Raw genomic sequence first — 19,117 nt, 5'->3', positions numbered from 1 at the left:
TCAGCAAACAGAAGGCACTCCGCTCAATTGTCTTGCTGATAGTTTACATAACACCTGAAGTACTGTTCTAGAACCCCATTATCTCATTCACACACCCCATTAGTTTGGGGTGATGACTGGAGTTTAGTTCCTGAGAGGTCCCCAAAAGTCCCAGAAACACCTGCCAAAACTTTGTGTTGAATTGGACTCTATGATAGAAGATTATGTGTTACGGAGCCCCATGCAGTCTATAGGCAATGTTTAATGAAATGTTTAGCCAAGGCATGGGCAGATGGGATCTTTTGGCAGGCTGCAAAATGTACTTGTTTGGAGAGTAGGTCCATTATAACCCAGATCACTGTATTTCCTGAGCTCTCAGGGAGTTCTACAATAAATGGAGATTTCTTTCCATGGAACACTAAGCTCTGCTACTGTTTGAAGGAGCCCTGGTGTTTTCTCTTGCTGTCATTCAGCTGAGGCACATACTGGGCAGCTTGCCATGTACCCTCCAATATCCTTTTTCAGCTATGGCCACCAAAACTGTTATTTGACCAAATGGAGCATTTTTATGAACCCGAAATGTTCTTCAGCTATAAAGTCATGGCTTTTCTCTAGAGTCTCTGGCTTTTTGGGACATATAATTTAGTTCCCACCTAAGCCAAACCATCTCTCATGGTGCATTCATCCTGATGTGTCTGGAAGCATTCATCTCCCTCCAGGATTTCTTTTAAGGTGGCTTCAGTTTTTGGGGCCCTTGCTTTCGTTTATGCCCTGATGGTTACTGGGGCCATTAGTTGATGGGAAGGATGACTGGTCTGACTATTTCTGGCTTAAGAGCTACCAAGGCATTCTAGATAGTGCATCAGCTAGGAGGTTTTTCCCCCCTGAGGGAAGTATTTCAGAGTGAAATTGAAGTGATTGAAGCATTGCATCCATTGGACTTATTTAGGCAACAGCTTTTTTTGGGGGGGGTGTTAAGGCCTCTATATTTTTGTGGTCTGAAAGGTGGCCAAGGCCTTGAAAGATGCCTTGGCCACCGTCAGGAAGTGCTCCATGTAAGTAATGCCCATCACACTTTGTATGCCTCTTTTTCCCAAACAGTTCTCCATTACCTGGTGTCAGTGAGTTTTTTGGATGTGGTGGGCACATGGTTGCGGAGGGCCCTCCTGTTTTTTTTTGTAGCAGGACTGCCCTCACAACTATATCATCAGCTTGGATGACAAAAGGAGCATTTGGGTCTGGGTGGCTCGGCTGCAAATAGGCATTTAAGTTTCTCAAACGCTGCTTGACAGTCCATTGTCCATTTGAGCGGCAGGCTGCTTTTATCAAGTTTGTGACGGGGAGAGTGATTTGTGGAAACAAGGGGATGAATTGCCAATAGAAGTTTGTGAATCCCCAAAAGCCCTGCAGTTGTTTCCTGGTGCAGAGTGGAGTCCAGTCCAGTACTGCACAGTACTGGACAGTACAATCCATTTCTATCTCTTTGTGGGATATTAGGTAACCTAAGTAGTCAATCTTGCTTTGATGGAACTCACATTTAGAAAGTTTATTGTATAGCTGGGCAGCACAGAGTTTCTTTAGTACTGCCTGCACCAGCCTGACATGCTCCGCCATAGGAGCCAAGGTGGCGCAGTGGTTAAATGCAGCACTGCAAGCTACTGCTAGATCAGCAGTTCAGCGGTTCAAATCCCACCGGCTCAGGGTTGACTCAGCCTTCCATCCTTCCGAGGTGGGTAAAATGAGGACCCAGATTGTTGGGGGCAATATGCTGACTCTCTGTAAACCGTTTAGAGAGGGCTGAAAGCCCTATGAAGCGGTATATAAGTCTACTGCTATTGCTATTGCTATAGTTTTGGAATAGATTAAAATATCATCTAAATATACCATCACCCCTTTGTATGTTTGTGCAGCACCTCATTTATCAGCTGCATGAGGACCTCAGGGGCTCCTTGCAGTCTATATAGGAGTTGTCTGAACTAGAAACACTCTAAGGGCAGTTGAACGCTATCTTCCACTCATTTCCTCTTTGATCCTAACTCGGTAGTATGCTTCTTGCAGGTCTAGCTTTGTGAAATTTTCCCTTTTGCCACATGGGCATGTTTTTTATTAATGGCAGAGGGTAAGCATTTTCCACGCAGACAGCGTTTAACCCTCTATAGTCCACACACAGATGGAGGGATCCAACTTTCTTTTCTTAGAACAGAACCAGGGAGCTGGGATGGCTTTTCGGGGTTGGGCCAGTTGAATGAAGCCTCATTCTAGATTTTTGGTCAATAAAAGTCTGTAGCTCGCCCAGTTCTCTAAGGGTCATGGAATATAGCTTGGGTTACTTGGTCACTAGTTACTTTGAAAAGATGTTAACAGCTCCTGATTTTTGTTGCCACCATGGACTAATATACCCCTCCTGCAATGTCATGAATCACAGAAATTCCACACAAAATGACAAGACTGTTCACAATTGAAAGAGTTTCAGGTGGCCCTTGACTTACAACAGACTCCCCAAAAGGCATTTATCTCCCAGTTTCAAGGTTCCAAAGGCCAACCCCTCCACCCTGCAGTCACGGGATTGCATTTTGCAGCACCTCAGTCACATGACCATGATTTATGACAGGTTTTGCCATAAAGTAGCCTTTACTTATGCCCATTGGGGAAAATGGATTCACTTAATGATCGCTGTATAAAAAAGGTCATAAATTCAGGCACTATCACATGGTGCCCTGCTTAATGACCACAACAACTTACAACTTTAATTTTGGGTTCAATTATGTAAGGTGACGACTATCTTTACCAAAATCTCTCCCCAAAAGATACTGGCAGAAGCCTCACCAAGTTCATATTGTTGTCAAAACTTTATTTTGTTCACAGTCAGCTCCAAAAGTCCTGCTACAGCTATCTGAAGAGACATGATATAAACATACAGAGACTTAATGGTGCGCCAATGTGGAAACAAGACTACTAAAGCATTTCCTATTTGTTCCACATCCTGCAAAGAAAAGAACACAATGTGGGCAAGGAGTGGCCTTTGTCGATTCTCTGCTTTGGTTTATTTCCAACCCTTTTGCCTTGAGACAAAGCCAACATCGCGAGGGGGTCACTTGCAAACTCAGACCAATGGTGGATAGCACTGGAGAACTATTTCACACAGACAAATTTCCCAGGTTTTGCTTGCTTGTAGATTAATTTTTTTCAGACTTGAATTCTCTGCCCCTGATGTGCATTTATTTATTTTGTCCTATAAAAATAATATTCTATCTAACATAACTGATTGGCACAAGCAATTCCAAGAAGCAGCTGATTGAAAGCTGCCTCATAATCTTGGAGGGGAAGGAGACAGGTAACCAGGTTCTTTTTTCCTTGGTGCGAAAGGGGGCAATCTTTGGGCACCAAAGTCATTTAGAAGAGAAAGTGCTTGGCATCTCAGGAAAAAAGACGATAGAGCTCTTATAGAAATGTTTTAGCAGCACTGGGCCAGCCCACAGCAAGGACAAGCCATGTTCTGATCAGATGCTATGTTCTAGTTACCAAGATCTATGCCAAATATTCTCCTTTACTGGTATCTATGTCTGCATTTCTTAAATCTTGACGGCTTCAAGATTTGTGGAGTCACCAGCATGTTGGCTGGGGAATTCTGGGATTTAAGTTGTCTTTAAGTTGCGTCTCCAAATTGCCTTTGCTATTTTTAACTACTGTAACATTTCAGAGAGTAGAGGTCTGTAGAGATTCTCAGTCATCCAGGTCATGGTTGTCCCAAAGGTGCTGCCCTCGCCCCCACCCCCCCAGGAGGCAACTGTACTTTGTTTTTTCTTTTGTGAAGTGTAATGTCTTGAAAAGAAAAAACAAGAAAGTCTAATTGTGGAGGGGGAAGCACCTTTGGGACATTTCACATGACCTGTAACCTTGTGGGATTTGGGACAATTTTTGGGGAATCCCACTTATTGTAGTTGTGCACGTCGGTAAAAATGTCTTAGTTGAATCCATCTCCCAACACTTTGATTCCTCATTTAAAAGCACATTCACAACAGTTCGAAAAAAACAGATTTGCAAGCTTCCCCAGACCCTCTTAACTAAAAAAGTCAGATCGGCTTAGAATGGGAAACCACCAGAGTTGTGCCTAAACTGGGAATTTCAAACTTCCCAGGAAGAGGAAAGGCACCCAGTTTCGGTAAAAATGATACTTTTACCAAAAACTATCTTGGGTGCACATGGGAAGCACCATGAGGTGAGCTTGACTTGAGGGAGACCTCAAGCAATAAATGTAATTTCACTAAATTTAAATGCAACTTTAGCACCAGCCTGCCTACCCTTTGAAGTCTCGGAATTCAAGATTTATGAAAGTTTTGAGTGGATATCTTTAAATGTATCTTTTCAAGGAACTTGCTTTACTTTCCATTCAATAAGTTCTGGTGATATAAAAGCAGAAGGGAGAATTTAGCCACATTAAATGGCATAAAGATTTAAATTTTGTAGTCACAGAGGAAACCAAGCAAAACAGCTTTATTTTTAAAAAATCACTTTAAAGATCTCTGGTTTAAAAACTTACTACTCATTGAAAACAAAATAAAAGAAACTTTGGAGAGGCTGAAGCCTTCTTAAAAGCATTTGTCTTCTGCAGTCAATGGGACTTCCCAGCAGGGAGACCACTGAGGCTGATAAGCAGTCAGGAAAACAAGGCAGTTAATCTCTCAACTGCATCTTCCAAGTACAGAGAGAGAAATAGTTTCAAAATGAAATTGGATTATATTAGCTCAAACGGCTTCTTGGGCTCATAGAAAAGTAATCAAAATTATATTAGGAATAAGCCTGTTTCCATTCTTTTTAAGCATTGCTTATCAAAATGCCAAATTTGGATTAGACGAAAAGGCTTCAGAGAAATATAATAGAACTTAGTATTTGAAGGATGAAGGGAACACGCAGGCAGTGTGTCCTCACAAGGAAGCCAAAGGCAATACAATTTCATGAAACACAAATGGCATGAACAAAATAACCCACTTAGTTTTGGCCAGAATGGGAATGTTGATTAGAATTCTCGCCTCTTCCCCCTTATATAAATAAGCTTCATTTTCTACTCTCAAGAAAATTCCTGAAACCAGATTGAATTGTCTGATGCAAAAAAGAGTTCTTAAACCTGCAAAGAGCTCTACAATAAACCATTATCACCAAGAAAACTGCAGCATTCTCTCCATTAATCATCAGATTTGTGTTGAGCATGGCCCACCTTGACTTTTCTACCCTAGCCAGAATAGCAATAGCACTTACTGTAGACTTATATACTGCTTCACAGTGTTTAACAGCCCTCTCTAAATGGTTTAGTCAGCCTATTGCTGTCAACAATCTAGGTCCTCATTTTGCAAACTTCGGAAGGAGGGAAGGCTGAGTCAACCTTGAGCCGGTTAGGATCAAACCGCTGGCATCTGGCAGAATTAGCTTGCAATATTGCATTCTGACCACTGCAGAAGGCCACAAACCAGATGGATTAATGGTTTCACCTGACCCTTCAGGAGATCGTGATGTCTGCTGCTCCTGCTACTCTCTCTCAATGCTTCATGTGATTCCTCATCTGCCCATCTCCTGACTTCCTCCAAGGAGCAAAGCCTAATCTATTTTATGCATCTTCAGGCTGCCTCCCGGATGGTGGACAGAACTTTAGTATTTACACCAGGACAATTTATACCTTCTGACTGCTGAGCCAGAAACAGCATCATCATCTGGAGGCCATGGCAGAAAAATAATGCTCCACTGAGATGGGTTTATACTAGCATCAGGTCCAGGAAGGGCCATAAGCTAAAGTGGGCGGAGCTTAGACAGCTGCAATGCTGAGTTGGTCAGAGGTAGTTCAGCATACTTGGGGGGATGCAGGTTGTGATATGCACAGGTACCACAATTCCTTGGAACCTGACAAGGTAAAGGCAAAATGGGGGGAAATAAAACAAAGTAGCAGCTACACAAAGCAGTGGGGCTTTGATTGTGTAGTCACACGCACTATTTTGAACTTTTTCAATAATCATTTTGGGGATTTGCACTTGGGAAACAGAGGAGGAACAATTCTATTTTTAAGAGCAAGGGAACAGTAAGCAGATTGTTTAGCCAGCTTTTAGAGAGGGTGTGATTGGCCAATGTTGACTTCTGTGTCTTAGGAAGAACTAGCAACCAGGTCTTTCTGCTCCCACTATCTGGGTTGGTGCTGTTCAAGTGCTCAGATTAATCTCCACAATTTCTAGTCAGAAGAGCTGGGTGGGAGCTAGTCCAGCATACTGGGAAGGTCAGCAGGTGTACTAACATGCGAGAAATGCCTTGGGAGACGGGGAGAGAGGCTTCCTAGAGAACCACCAGGTAAGAGACAGCTTAGTCCGCAGCTGGAGAGTGGGTGGGGCAAGAGGCCAAAGAGAGACCTTCCCTAGACTCTCAGACTGTAAAGGTGATGGCAGGAGAATTATACCTTCAGGCTTGCAAGATTCTATGAATGTAACTTTACAATAAAGTAGAATTAACATTTTTCCTGTCTGGTCTACCTGGTAAGGTTGACACCAGGATGGAGAAGGTGAGTTTATTCTGAATATGGAAGCTACAAACCACTACATACAATTTTACACTTTGATTTTCATTGGCTTTTCTTTTAGTAACTTTGTTCTGTTATATCTAATGTGTTTTGATAGTTCCCCAGATTGTTTAAATAGCCTCTAGAAATTCAACCAGAGGACATAAATTGAGTAATTTCACATTCTATAGGTAACCAAATCCCTAGTGTAGGCCATCAATGGGAGTAAAGCAAAGTTGAAACTGTGATTTTTTAAAACATGGAACACACACAAGACAAACTTGTAAGACGATACAAATACAGAAACCATCACAATCCACCCATATTACCATGTATCTGTGCAACAAGAGGAACGTATCCTGGAAAGAAGCAGGGCAGTAAACTGAAGAATTGTGGCTCATTGCTGACTTGGTGTTCACAATACAATTACCACCAGAAAGGGGATCCTTCAAGGGCCCAATTTACCCCACCCACCAGGTCCCGCCGAACATGGACATTCCCAGAAATCTTCACAGCGTTGCCTTTGGAATGCACAAGGGCAAAGTGGAGTTCTATTCACTTTGACCCAACAGGCTCATTCCAGGCTCTTTGCTGGGCCCTGCCGGAGGTCCCAGCTCAGCCACCAGTGAAGGTGCTGGAGCTCTACTCAACAGCACTTGAGACCACCGGTCCCCGGCTCTGACTCCCGAGTACCATTGGCTTCTCTCTCGTATTTCTTCCTAGAGGTATGGACCATCAATTGTTTTAAGAGCCCACAAGCAGTATATCCTGTGTGGTAGCTTGCACTGTACGGATGGGGCCAGCCACAGCACCCATTGGCTTTGGGTCCAATTAATGAAGACTGACTGATACTGAGCCAGTCAGGCAGCAAAGTATCTTAGGTGTTTCAGTTGGAGATGCTGAGAAATGAACTTCAGATTTTCTGCTCGACCATCAGCAGATGCAGACCTGAAGCCCTGCCACAGACACACAGATCAAGGCAGAAGGACCCCTTTGGTTTAAGCACGAGGCACATCAGGGCCCAATACACTGCAATCCCCAAGGTTCTTACTCCAGAGATTTGTAAACTTCTTATGTGCCCTTGACTTGAGGCAGAGCCGAAGCGTCCATTTAAGTTGGTGTTAAAAATATCTAAAATTAGGATTCCGTTGTGGCAGTTCTTCTTCAATTCAAACATCAAACTGGTGATGACGTTTCCAGTTTTTGCATGGACAGAGTCGTGTTTATACAATAATAATACAATAGCAGAGTTGGAAGGGGCCTTGGAGGTTTTCTAGTCCAATCCCCTGCCTAGGCAAGAAACCCTATACCATTTCAGACAAATGGCTATCCAACATCTTCTTAAAGACTTCCAGTGTTGGGGCATTCACAACTTCTGGAGGCAAGTTATTCCACTGATTAATTGTTCTGTCAGGAAATTTCTCCTCAGTTCTAAGTTGCTTCTCTCCTTGATTAGTTTCCACCCATTGCTTCTTGTTCTATCCTCAGGTGCCTTGGAAAATAGTTTGACTCCCTCTTCTTTGTGGCAACCCCTGAGTTTACATTTCCAAATTAAAGATCAGACCAGGGAGGGAGGGAGGGAGGAAGGAAAGCTTGTCCCCCCCCCCCAAAAAAAATCTTTTCTGGATCCAAATGGTACTTCAAGGAAAAAGCAGCAGCAGCAGGGAAGAAAAAGAGAAGCTGCACCAAGTAAGCAGAGAAGAGGCCAGCAGCAAAATGCACCCAACCTATCGAAACTGCAGCTGGGAGCCCTGTTGCTCCCACTTTTGAACGCGGAATCCTTTCCAAATATGTCGTGCACAGCAACGACGACTGAAAAAGACCTTTCGGAATGACCAAGTCCATCTGTGGTCACCAAAAGAGAATTATTTCTGTTTCTATAAAAAGAACCCAACTTCATGCAATTCTGGGTAACTGTATGAGTCGACCCATCCATAGTAAGGAAAAGGGATTCCCAACCGTGGCCCAGACCCTCCCTCCCTCGACTGCTACATCAATGCTTCTTCATGGAGGCCCTGCTTATGGTCAGGGTCAGCCTCCTCATCTTCAGGAGGATCGTTTTCATCCCCGGATTCGACGTAGATGGGCCAGTCGTTGTCTGGGTCACCCTTTTCTGGCCCTTCGGAAGAAGGCTCCATGAGGCTGAGGTTGATGGGCACTGAATCCTCATGAGTGGTGGTGACACATGTGCAACTGTCGCACAGGCCAAAGCGACGCAAGCCTTGAGTCAGACTGCTGGTGAATGTCCGCCGGCAGCCTTTGCAGATGATGGGCTTGTTGGACCGATGGACCTGGAGAACAAAAATCAAGCAGGATGGTCAACCCAGGGGACAGTCGAGGTCAGGAGGGCCTTTGCACAATTTTGGGTTGTGCACTGGTTATGCCCATTCCTGGAGCAACATGCCCATCTCAGATACCCACGCCCTGGTCCCCTCCTGTCTGCACTGGTGTAATGTACTCTACATGGGGCTGCCCCCAAAGACCCTTTAGAAGCTTCAATCAGGGCAGAACGCAGCAGCCCAGACAAGCCCAGAGTTTGCAAGAGCCGCCCTGGCTGCCACTCTGCTTCCAGTCCAATTAAGATGCTGGTTGCCACTTTTAAAGCCCTGCATGGACTGGGACCAGGCTGTCAGGCCTGCAGTTTTCTTTTGGATCTTTGGCCTGCCATACTTTCTATTATCTTTCTTTTTCTATTATAGGAAAGATAGGAGGGGGGATTGTAAGGAGTTACTTATTGTGTAGCCTAAAAAAAATTCTTTCTAAAAGCCAAGTCATCCTTTGTTTCTAGGCCTCTGCACCTGACCGGAACTGGATGTGTGGAACTGCCAGCATGGCAGTGGAAGATTGGACCATGGGATGGACTTGTGGGTGTGGGAGCAAGATTGAACTTTCAACTCGGTGAGGAAAACTGGGGAGCTTTCAGATTTGGGTTTTCCCAGATGTGCCAACGTGGCTCTCTTCATAAATTGGAACTCTGAGGAATCCTTTGCCTTGGACTCTGATTTAATTTTGGATGCTATTTGGAACCCTTACAGGTTGTTTGAAGGATCATGTATAATGTCCCCTCTTCCATCCACCCAGCCCACCCGAACAGGAAGGCAGGGCATATTACGGGACTGTCATCTGCTGAGATCACAAAAAGATCTTGGGGGTGGGGGGGCTTCTTTATGGAACATCTTACTCCCACAAATACGATTGCTCCCCTCCCCCCTTGATGCATTAAGATGTAGCAATCAAGGGGTTGGTATGATTATATTGCTGCTGCCTTGGGGGGCAGGGAGAATGGGTTGTGTATGTTAATGTGGTGAGCTGCCCAGGGTCACCAGGGTGTGAGTTGGGCAGCCATATAGATTTGTACAATGGACAAGCAACATGGCTGATGCCCCAAACTCTGTGTCTCATCTGTACTGGCCCAAGTCATGCCCAGTCCTTTTCCAAAAACCTCCCCCACTTCCACAAGTTGATTGCCCGTTGCGATGGGGACATGGCTTCCCCTGATGGGCAGGTGCAGCCAAAGTAACACTTACACTCAAGGCGTGGCTCCGGAGGTGCTCCTGGCGCGTGAAGCGCTTGCCGCAGACTTCGCAGGGGTAGGGCCTCTCTCCAGTGTGGGAGCGGATGTGGCGCTTCAGGATGCCCTTCTGCTTCGCCGTGTAGGGGCAAAACGGGCACTTGTGCAACTTGATGGGCACCACAAGGACATCACCTTTGTGGGGAGGGAAACAGCATTGGGGACCGTTTCAAACGGGGGTGCAAGTTTCAAAGGAGGAGATTTAAATGCAAGTGCAACCATTTGGGAGGGGAAAGAGAATTCCGTTGAGAATTCCAGGCCATGGCAGGCAAAACTTCATTTTAGCATCTGCAGCATTTAGGCTGCATGTGTGAAAGCATTTCCGCCTGGTTACTGCAGCCACTGCCACTGATCCATGGAAGCAAAAAGGTTGGGGACCACTGGGGCAGTGCGTGTTCCTTTTAGATATACCTGGTACAAACATTTGAGTGCAGGGATTCCTTGACTTGCAACCGTTTGTTTAGTGACCATTCGAGCTTATAATGACACTGAAAAAAGTGACATGACCATTTTTCACACTTATGACCGTTGTAGCATCCCCTTGATCCTGGGATCAGATTTTGGATGCTTGGCGACTGGCATGTGTTTCTGAAGGTTGCAGGGACCACGTGATCCCCTTTTACGACCTTCTGATGATCAACTTCAATGAGGCAGCCGGATTCACTCAACCACCATCCTACTACCTAATTGCAGCAACACACGTACACAAGGAAAGTCGTAAAATGAGGCACTCTCTCTTAACAACTGTCTTGCTTAGCAACAGAAATTTCGTGCACAATTGTGGTCATAAGTCAAGGACTACCTGTAACTTTTAGTTATCCTATATTTTTAATTCCACTTTTCAGTTAGCCTAATATTAAGGGTCCCAGCTTTTATTCTGTGCTTCCCAACACTGCCCACTTCAAGCTGTGTGGACTTCAACTCCCAAAGATGCTGGGGGATTCTGGGAGCTGAAGCCCAACTGGCTTGAAATTGATTCAAGGTGGGATACCAAAGCAGGCAGGGGTGGGGTGCTGCCCCCCCCCCAAACAGGAAAGAGGAAACGGACATCAGGGCAAAGGAAAGACCAAGAGAAGATCTTCCTGCACCAGCACCGCTTTCCTCCAGGCAGAGAGAATTATGGGCTTATTTTCTGGGGAGGAAACATGAGAGTCACCTTGGATAGCGAGATGGGTGGCATATAATTTAATAAATAAGTAAATAAATCAAGCATCTTTCAAAGTCAATAACAAAAAGCACACAACTTCAACATCCAATTTCAATTTATGTAAATTACAGAATTCCAGAAGATGGACATTCCTTCATCAAAGGAATGTTTCCCAGTAGTTTCATCAACAGCTCAGTTAGACAACATCACTAGGTGGTTTATGGGTGCATCCCACAGATAAGTCAAGGGCCCAGGGCTCCTTTCTAAATGCAAGAGCCTTTGAAATGGGTAGAATCATTTAAAGGCATCCTTTGTGCCTTCTGCATTCTCACCGGACAATGGAAAGCACTTTTAAATCCAAGACTTATCGTAATTGGAGATTGTGGGTTAGGGCAGGTTACAAAGACAGCAGAATAAATGAATGAATGGTTCCATTTTATGACATTTCATTCTCCCTTCATCATAACCTGCCCATCATCTTTGGGAAGGGGAGCAAGGAAAATGAAGCAGAAGGGAGAATCCCAACACTAATATAGGTATCCCCCAACTTACATCCACAACTGGGACCAGAATTTCCATTGTTAAGCAAATCATTGAAGTTGTTAAGTGAATCATGCAAACATTAAGCAAACCTGGCTTCTCCCCTCGACTTTGTTGGAAGCCAGCTGGGAAGCTCACAAAGAGATCCCACAAGCTCGGGACACTGCAAGTGCCGTAAACACAGGCCTGTTGCCTAGCACCTGAATACTGATCAAATCAGCATGGGATTGCTGTGACAGTCGTAAGTGTGAGGATTGGTTGCAAGTCATTATTTTCAGTGTGGTTGTAACTTAAATAATTAAACAAATGGTCGCATGTGAAGGACTACCTTCATTAAATACTTGTTGAATTCTACACCTTCCCAGAAACTTTAGATTGTGGAATTAAGATTCATTCTTCCTTTGGAAGCCCAGCTATTTTGATGCACCTCATTACCTCAATTCCACACAGGCAAGAAACTCTGTGAAATCACTGAATCAGAAAACAACCCCCTTGCGAGGAAGAAGGCGGGGCTTAGCAGTGAGAAGACGGAGTTTCAGGCTATTCCTGAAATTCCTCTATTCTGAAGGATTTTTGGACGGGTTCTTTGGACCCTAGCTGTCCCGGAGATGACAGTGAAGGTGAGGAGAGACCCAGGACCTCAGAGACACTCGCAAAGTCTCGGGGGGGGGGTTATTAACTCCTCATGCCAATTCCTTTCTGGATTAGCTGCATGCTAACTGAAACTGCAGGTTGCCCCTAAGAATGGCAGAAGTGATGTCATCTGGTAAGCTGATTTTATTACTCAAGAGAGACTGTCTGCACTAAAAGCTTAAGCTAATTGAAACCAAAAAATAGAAGAATCTAGCTGCGAATTGGTCTTTTTTTTAATGGATTTATGGCTGGTGGCTACTTTATTTCTTAAACGCTTCAAGGAACGCTTCGGCAGCCCTCCTCACTGACTCTTTTTAAGTGGATCGTAAAGTCAACTTTCTATTAATTAGCCCTTCACGATCTGACATTTTTATTACTTGGCTGTGTTTACGATCAGATAAGATTGCACAGTTTCCAGCGTGTTTCTATTTGCAATTTCTAACTGCGACACATCATGGCGTCTGAAGTCTCATTCCAGATTCTTTTTTCCGCATGTCGAGAGCTTTTTGACTCTTTTCAGAGATTGGAAAGAAAATTGGATCATCTGATTTTAAAATATGAAGGAAAAACTGAGATCGTTGAATGTTTGAATGTTCCTGAAATACAAATGGAAAATGTGAGAAATGGCGTCTGGTCTATCTCAGAGGAAGAAAGGAGGGGGGGAGCTATAAAGAAGATTCATTTAAAGAGACAGAGTGCAGGACAAATGGAAACTCCACCCTGGAGAATTAAAGTCAATTTGAAAAGTTTTACAAGCCCGGGACAACATTATTATTTCATCACTGACATTCAGAGCCAAAAGGTGTGGAGATATTTTTGTCTGGACTTGCTTATAAAAACATTTGGTAAATTTATTCAACGAATGGCAATTGGATTGAGAAAATTTTGCTGTTGGAGGGACACAGGCTGACAGATGCAAGAATATAACTTAAAATTAGCTAAATCTGATTACTTTAATTTGTAATAGATATAGCTGAATAATTATTGATATTGATGGTAATGTATATAATGTGGAATTGGCTGATAGATTGAAGAATACAATTGAAATCTAGCTAAACCTAATTGCTCTCTTTGTAACAGATATAGCTGAATAATAATTGATATTGATAGTAATGTATATAATGTGGAGTCGATATGATAAATAACAATTGGATATGAGAAAACATTTTTGGATTATACATAAAGAGTATTAATTACAATAACTATCACTATTATAAAAACTAAATAAAATACATACAATCAAATGTTAATCAATACTGGGAAAATGTTATATGATATAACTAAATATTATGGATGTTCAGCTAAAATAGGATATGAGGATTTGATGTAAATAGAGGACTTTATAAGTAAGAAAATGAAATGTCAGCATGTGTTATGGATTAATTCTTTGGCATAGCTAAGGATGAAGGATGTTTAAATAACTATAGGTAATTAAAACTGGAGGTATAATGATGCTAATATGGTAAACATTTGAGTTAAGATATTTGAATTAATATGAGTTAATGGAAGAGAAGCACCAAAGCATGTTGTAACCAGTTGATATACTTCTTCTTTTTCATAATAGATACCTGTGTTTTGTTCTTTTTTCCTGCCTTGTCCTTTGTCGTTTTTGTCTCTTTTTTTTGTTCTATTTTTTTTTTTTTGCCTCTTCTTTTTGATTTTTTCTTTTCCCACTGGTGTGGGCAGGTATTGTTCAAGATTATTACTTGTATTAATACTTTTAAATAATAATTACAGTCAAATGAAAATGGATATATAATAATGCTTAAGTTAATATGAGTTATGTTTGTTGACCGTGGAGGATCTGTAATCGATTGATACATTTTCTACAGATGTAAAGAAAGATGCTGTACTTGTTTCAATTAAAATTAAAAAACATTTATTAAAAAAAAAAGAAAAGAAAACAACCCCCTTGCGAGAAGCTGCATCAGACTCCGCTTACCTGTGTCCTCCCCATACCAGTCACTCTGAAGGTCCATCATGGAGCTCATGGGCAAACCGGCATCTTCTGGCCGGCCCTCAAAGCCACGCACAAAAGGGTGGACCATCTCGTCTTTCCTTTGGGAGGCGCTGTTGCGTAGCAAGGCTTCGAGAACCTGCTTCATGTGGTAGCTGCTGCATGCCAAGTCCATGGCCTGCCCCCCGTGAAGCCCCTCTTCGATCTGCTCGATCATCAAGGGAGTGGGATACTGCTGTAGCCGTCCCCCAACTTCCACCTCGTCCACATCAAACTCGACCTTTGGCTCGATCACCTTGGGTGCGGAGGAGCTGGTGTCATCCGGAGACTCGCAGCCAGCAGGGTCCCTGGCCAGGAGATCCAGATGACGCTGGCAGCTGCTGCAGTCCCCACAGGGGGGAGGCCCTTGTGGGCAGTCCGGGGCGCCATCCTTGTCCTGCAGAGAGGAAGTGGAGGCTGAGCATTGGGACTTGGCACCGCAGGATGGGCCTTGGCAGGCAGAGCTGGCAGAGCTCCCGCTGTCTGCCTGGTAGAAGGCAGCTTCTCGCTCGATCTTCCTGCAGATGTCCAGCGATGACCGGATGTACGTCTTGCAGAAGTTGACCACGTCAGTCATCTGCAAGTAGCTGGCCGCGGACATGACCTCAATCACATTTTCCCCACAAAGTTCCAGCTTACCTGAATAAAGGAAGTCCAGGATAACGGAGAAGGCCTCCGAAGTCACAATGTCCAGGGAAGCTGTGCTGTGCCGGCCACCGTCCTGAATGTAGTGGATCAACAAAGCTCGGAAGTAGCCGCTGTTGGCAAAGAGAATGTTCTTGTGGGCCTTGAAAATCCTCCCTTCCACTATGATGCTGCAGTCGCAAAAGAAGTCCCGCTTCCGCTGCTCGTTCAGCTCGCTCAAGAGTTTGGCATAGTAGGACTGTATCTCCATGGCTCTGCAGCTTGGAGCAGTCAGGGGGCCCTGCAAGGAAAAGGAGGACCAAGCGAGGTCACGCAGCTCCAGGGCACGGAGGCAGACCGAGCCCCCCTCCAGCCTGCACCTGAACTTTGACAGCCCTTCCTGGAGGGCTTCAAAGGGCTGTGGATGGAGAAGAAGCCGCAGTGGGAATCCTACGTCATCAAGAGTCTTTTTCCTCTCTCAGCTCTGCACTCTAATCCAGAGTTTCTCAGCAATGGCCTTTTTAAGAAGCGTGGACTTCAATTCCCAGAATACCCAAGTATTGAGTGCTAGCTGTGGAATTTGGGGAGTTGAAGTTTATACATCTCAAAATGGCCCAGGCTGAGAAATACTAATCTGGTTTATCACACCTGAATGGCGTGTTAACTTAGGAGTTCCCAGTGAGCTGCACCCAAACTTTGGCTTATTTCTGGATAAGCCAATGACTGGATGCAGAAAGTTCTAGAGCTTTTTTTGGGGGGGGGGGAATAAGCAAGAACAAGAATGCCGATCCCACTCCCTGCCTCTGCTTCCACTTGCCTTCTCCTTCTGTTCTGTGGGGTACCCTGCAAAGGGATTCTTTCCTAGATCAAGTGGGAGATTTTGCAGGATTGTCCCTTATACACAGACACATACATCAAAAACCTCCACTGGGACCCTGTCTTAGGAACTAAAACTTCCAACATTGCCATAAAGGAAAACAAACACCAACATCTGGAGCCTGGCAATCCCATCCTTGTCTCTGCTGTTATCCTTGTAAGATTTTCCCAGCCATTTTCACTTTCAGAACATCCCCCCCCTCCCTCTAAGCAGCTGCAGGCAGGCTCTTTCTCCTCCAGCTGGGTTCCTTTTCCTAACTGAGGCAACTGCCAAGATTTTCCACTTTTCTCTTCGTTTGCAACTGCAAGAACTGCACCAGATGAAAGGGGCCTGAGCCTCAACGTCTCAGGGCCCCCGTTTTGCAGGCAAGGAAGGCAAGGCCATTCAGCCTTTGTAAGTGCACTCCTTGCTGGTAATATTATAATCACACAGATGATGATTTCCTCCTCCAGGGTAGAAGTCCTTGGGTAATGGTTCCTTCTGCCTGGAGTAGGAAGCAAAAGCTATAATGGGACCAGGGGAGCCCCACAGACCCCCCTCCTCCTTCCTCTCAAAGGGCAAAATTGGCCAGTCATTCACTAAAGCACAAAACAGGACGGCAGATGCTTCTCCCCATCCCGTCCTCTAAATCAGCCATTCAGAACTGAGTCCTTTTCATTCCTTTGGCTTTGTGGCACCATAGGAGGGAGATATTCCGCACAAGAGATGATCAGTCAGGGCTAAATCACAAAGTTCAGGGGAATGAAGTTCTTGGGAAGCAGCCGTAGCAGCTGCTTTTGCCTCCCCTGCTTCAACCCTTGTCTAATAAACCATGGTTTCTTCAATAAACCTATATTCGGACCGAAGCCCAGCCCAGCCCAGCCCTCAGGCTCCTTGGTGCTGGCGGAGCATTCTTGAAAGCCAAGCCCCGCAGGGCTTCGCAGTGGATCGCAGCCTCGCTTCTGCCCGGCGCTGATCATCCGCGGGCTAAGCCACGCGGGGGTGGGGGGTTTTCGGCCCCGGTGGGCGGGAAGGCAGCCAGGGGACCCTCCAGCCCGGCCTGCAACGAAGCGGGCAGGAGCGCGGCGGGGCCGAAGCCAAAGAGCCGGTTCCCTCTCTCCCTCCGTGCCCATCCAAGGCGTCCCTCGCGGACCTGCCGGGAGACAGACGGGCCCCTCCGCGCCCAGCAGCCCCTCCCGCTGCCTTCCTTCGGCGCTGCCCCCTCGCCAGGCGCAGCGCGGGTCCCCGGAGGTCTTCTAGTCCGACCCTCCGCCGTCCCAGCGATGCAGCGCCCGCAAGCGCCGGAGGGAGGCCGGCTTGGAGGTGGGGTCACCCCGCCCCGGCAGCCTTTGGAGGGAGAGCGGGAGCCGCCCCGCCGGCCAAGCAGCGCAGACTCACCTGCCTTGACTCGCCCGCCGCGGCTGCTGCCTGCCTCCTCCGCTCCCCTCCACGCGGCCGCGCGCGCGCGCTCCGAGCCACAGGCAGGGCACCGGCAGCCCGCCCGATTGCAGGGGCCACCCACCCTGCTCGGCGCCAATCGCCCCCCGGAGCCCCCGGCTTCTTGGGGGTTGCCGGGATTTGCAGTCTTCTCGGCCGGGGCTGGAGGTGGGGGGAGAAAGGGTGGCGGGCGGTCTTTGAGGAGGAGGAGAGGAGGGGGAGTCAAGGGAAGAGGGGAGTCTTCGCAGAAGAGAGCCAGCCGTGCGTCCCGGGGGTCCATCCAGCGACTCCGCCTTCCTCGCAGTAGTCAGTGCGGCTCAGCAAATGTAAGATGTGTGGCCTTCAAGGCATCAGGCTGGCTGGGGAACCTGGGAATTGAAGTCCGCGTATCTTAAAAGTTGCTGAAGTTCGGAAACCGCGGCTTAAACGGGGATGCTTCTTGCATCAGCCAAAGAGGAGACTCCTTTTGCACATTAGGCTGTAGGTTTTCAAACTTGGCAACCTTGTGGACTTCAACTCCCAGAATTCTCCAGCCAGCTCTGCAAACCATCTCTGCTGGCTGGAGAATTCTGGCAGTTGAAGTCCTCCCATCTTAAAGCTGCTGAGATTGAGAAACACTGACCTAAGTCTAAGTAGGATCTTGCTGCAGAGCTATTTTGGGTGGCTCTAAGTAAGGCGGTTGTTCAGTGAGTCATGCACTATTTTACAATCTTTTTTTAGCCATAGTTGTTACATTAAATGGTGCAAGGGAATCTTCCTGTAACCTTTACCATTTCAGACAAACGATTGTCCAATCTCTTCTTAAAAATCTCCAGTAATGGAGCACCCAAAACTTCTAAAGGCAAGCTGTTACGCTGATTAGTCAGGAAATGTCTACTTAGTTTTAGATTGGATCATCTTCCACACATTACTTTTTGTCCTGCCTTCTGGTGCTTTGGAGAATATATTGACCCCCTCTTTTCTGTGGCAGCCCCTCAAATATTGGAAGACTGCTATCATGTCTCTCCTTGTCCTTCTTTTCCCTAACTAGACATACCCAATTCCTGCAACTGTTCTTCACGTTTTAGCCTCCAGTCCCCGAATCATCTTTGTTGTTCTTCTCTGCACTCTCTCCAGAGTCTCAACATCTTTTGATATCATATAGTCCAAACTGCATGCAATATTCCAAGCGTGTTCTTACTAAGTTGTTCTAAAGTGGTATTAACATCTCAAGTTATCTTGATTCTATCCCTCTGATAATGCAGTCTAGGACTTCTTTCTTTGGCAGTTGAAGCACACTGCGGGCTCATATTTAAGTGAATGTCCACTAGGACTCCAAGATCCCTCTTGCAGTTACTACTTTTGAGCTGAGTTTCACCTAATCTGTACCTCTACATTTGGTTTTTCTTCCCTGTTAAACCTTACTTTTCTCCAGATTGAATTTCATTTTGTTAGATGTGGCCCAGTGTTCAAGTCTGTTAAGATCCTTCTGCATCTTGAGCCTATCTTCTGGAATGTTGGCTATTATTCCTGTTTAGTGTCATCTGCAAATTTGATGAGTTCCCCATCTATCCCTTCATCTAAATCATTGATTAAGATAGTGAAGAGTAGTGGGCCTAAGACAGAGCCTGGGGGTACCCAACTGCCTACTTCCCTCCATATAGGTGCAGTTCAATTAAGAATTACATATTGAGTACGGTTGATCAGCCAATTACAAATCCATCTGGTGGTGATGCTGTCCCACATTTTTCTAGTTTATCAAGTTGTAGCTTGTGGTCCATTTTATTAAATGCCTTGCTGAAGTCCAAGTAAATTATATT

At 45.5% G+C, this 19,117-nt stretch overlaps 1 protein-coding gene across 1 annotated transcript; it reads right to left on the bottom strand.

Moving 5' to 3' along the window:
* Positions 1–4,454: 4,454 nt before the first annotated feature.
* ZBTB8B (zinc finger and BTB domain containing 8B) lies at positions 4,455–17,097 on the bottom strand. Its single transcript, XM_014057683.2, has 3 exons — positions 14,348–17,097; positions 10,042–10,220; positions 4,455–8,805 (listed from the first exon to the last, which is right to left on the bottom strand). Exons 1-3 carry the CDS (start codon positions 15,294–15,296, stop codon positions 8,503–8,505), a joined length of 1,431 nt encoding a protein of 476 aa, XP_013913158.1. The 5' UTR covers positions 15,297–17,097; the 3' UTR covers positions 4,455–8,502.
* Positions 17,098–19,117: the final 2,020 nt, after the last annotated feature.

This window comes from Thamnophis sirtalis, unplaced genomic scaffold, assembly GCF_051295495.1.
Source record: "Thamnophis sirtalis isolate CommonGarterSnake01/CBP01778 unplaced genomic scaffold, rThaSir2_p1.2 scaffold_13, whole genome shotgun sequence".
NCBI lineage: Eukaryota > Metazoa > Chordata > Lepidosauria > Squamata > Natricidae > Thamnophis > Thamnophis sirtalis.
Note: the sequence above shows the minus strand (reverse complement) of the source record. Positions and strands in the feature narration are given on the sequence as shown.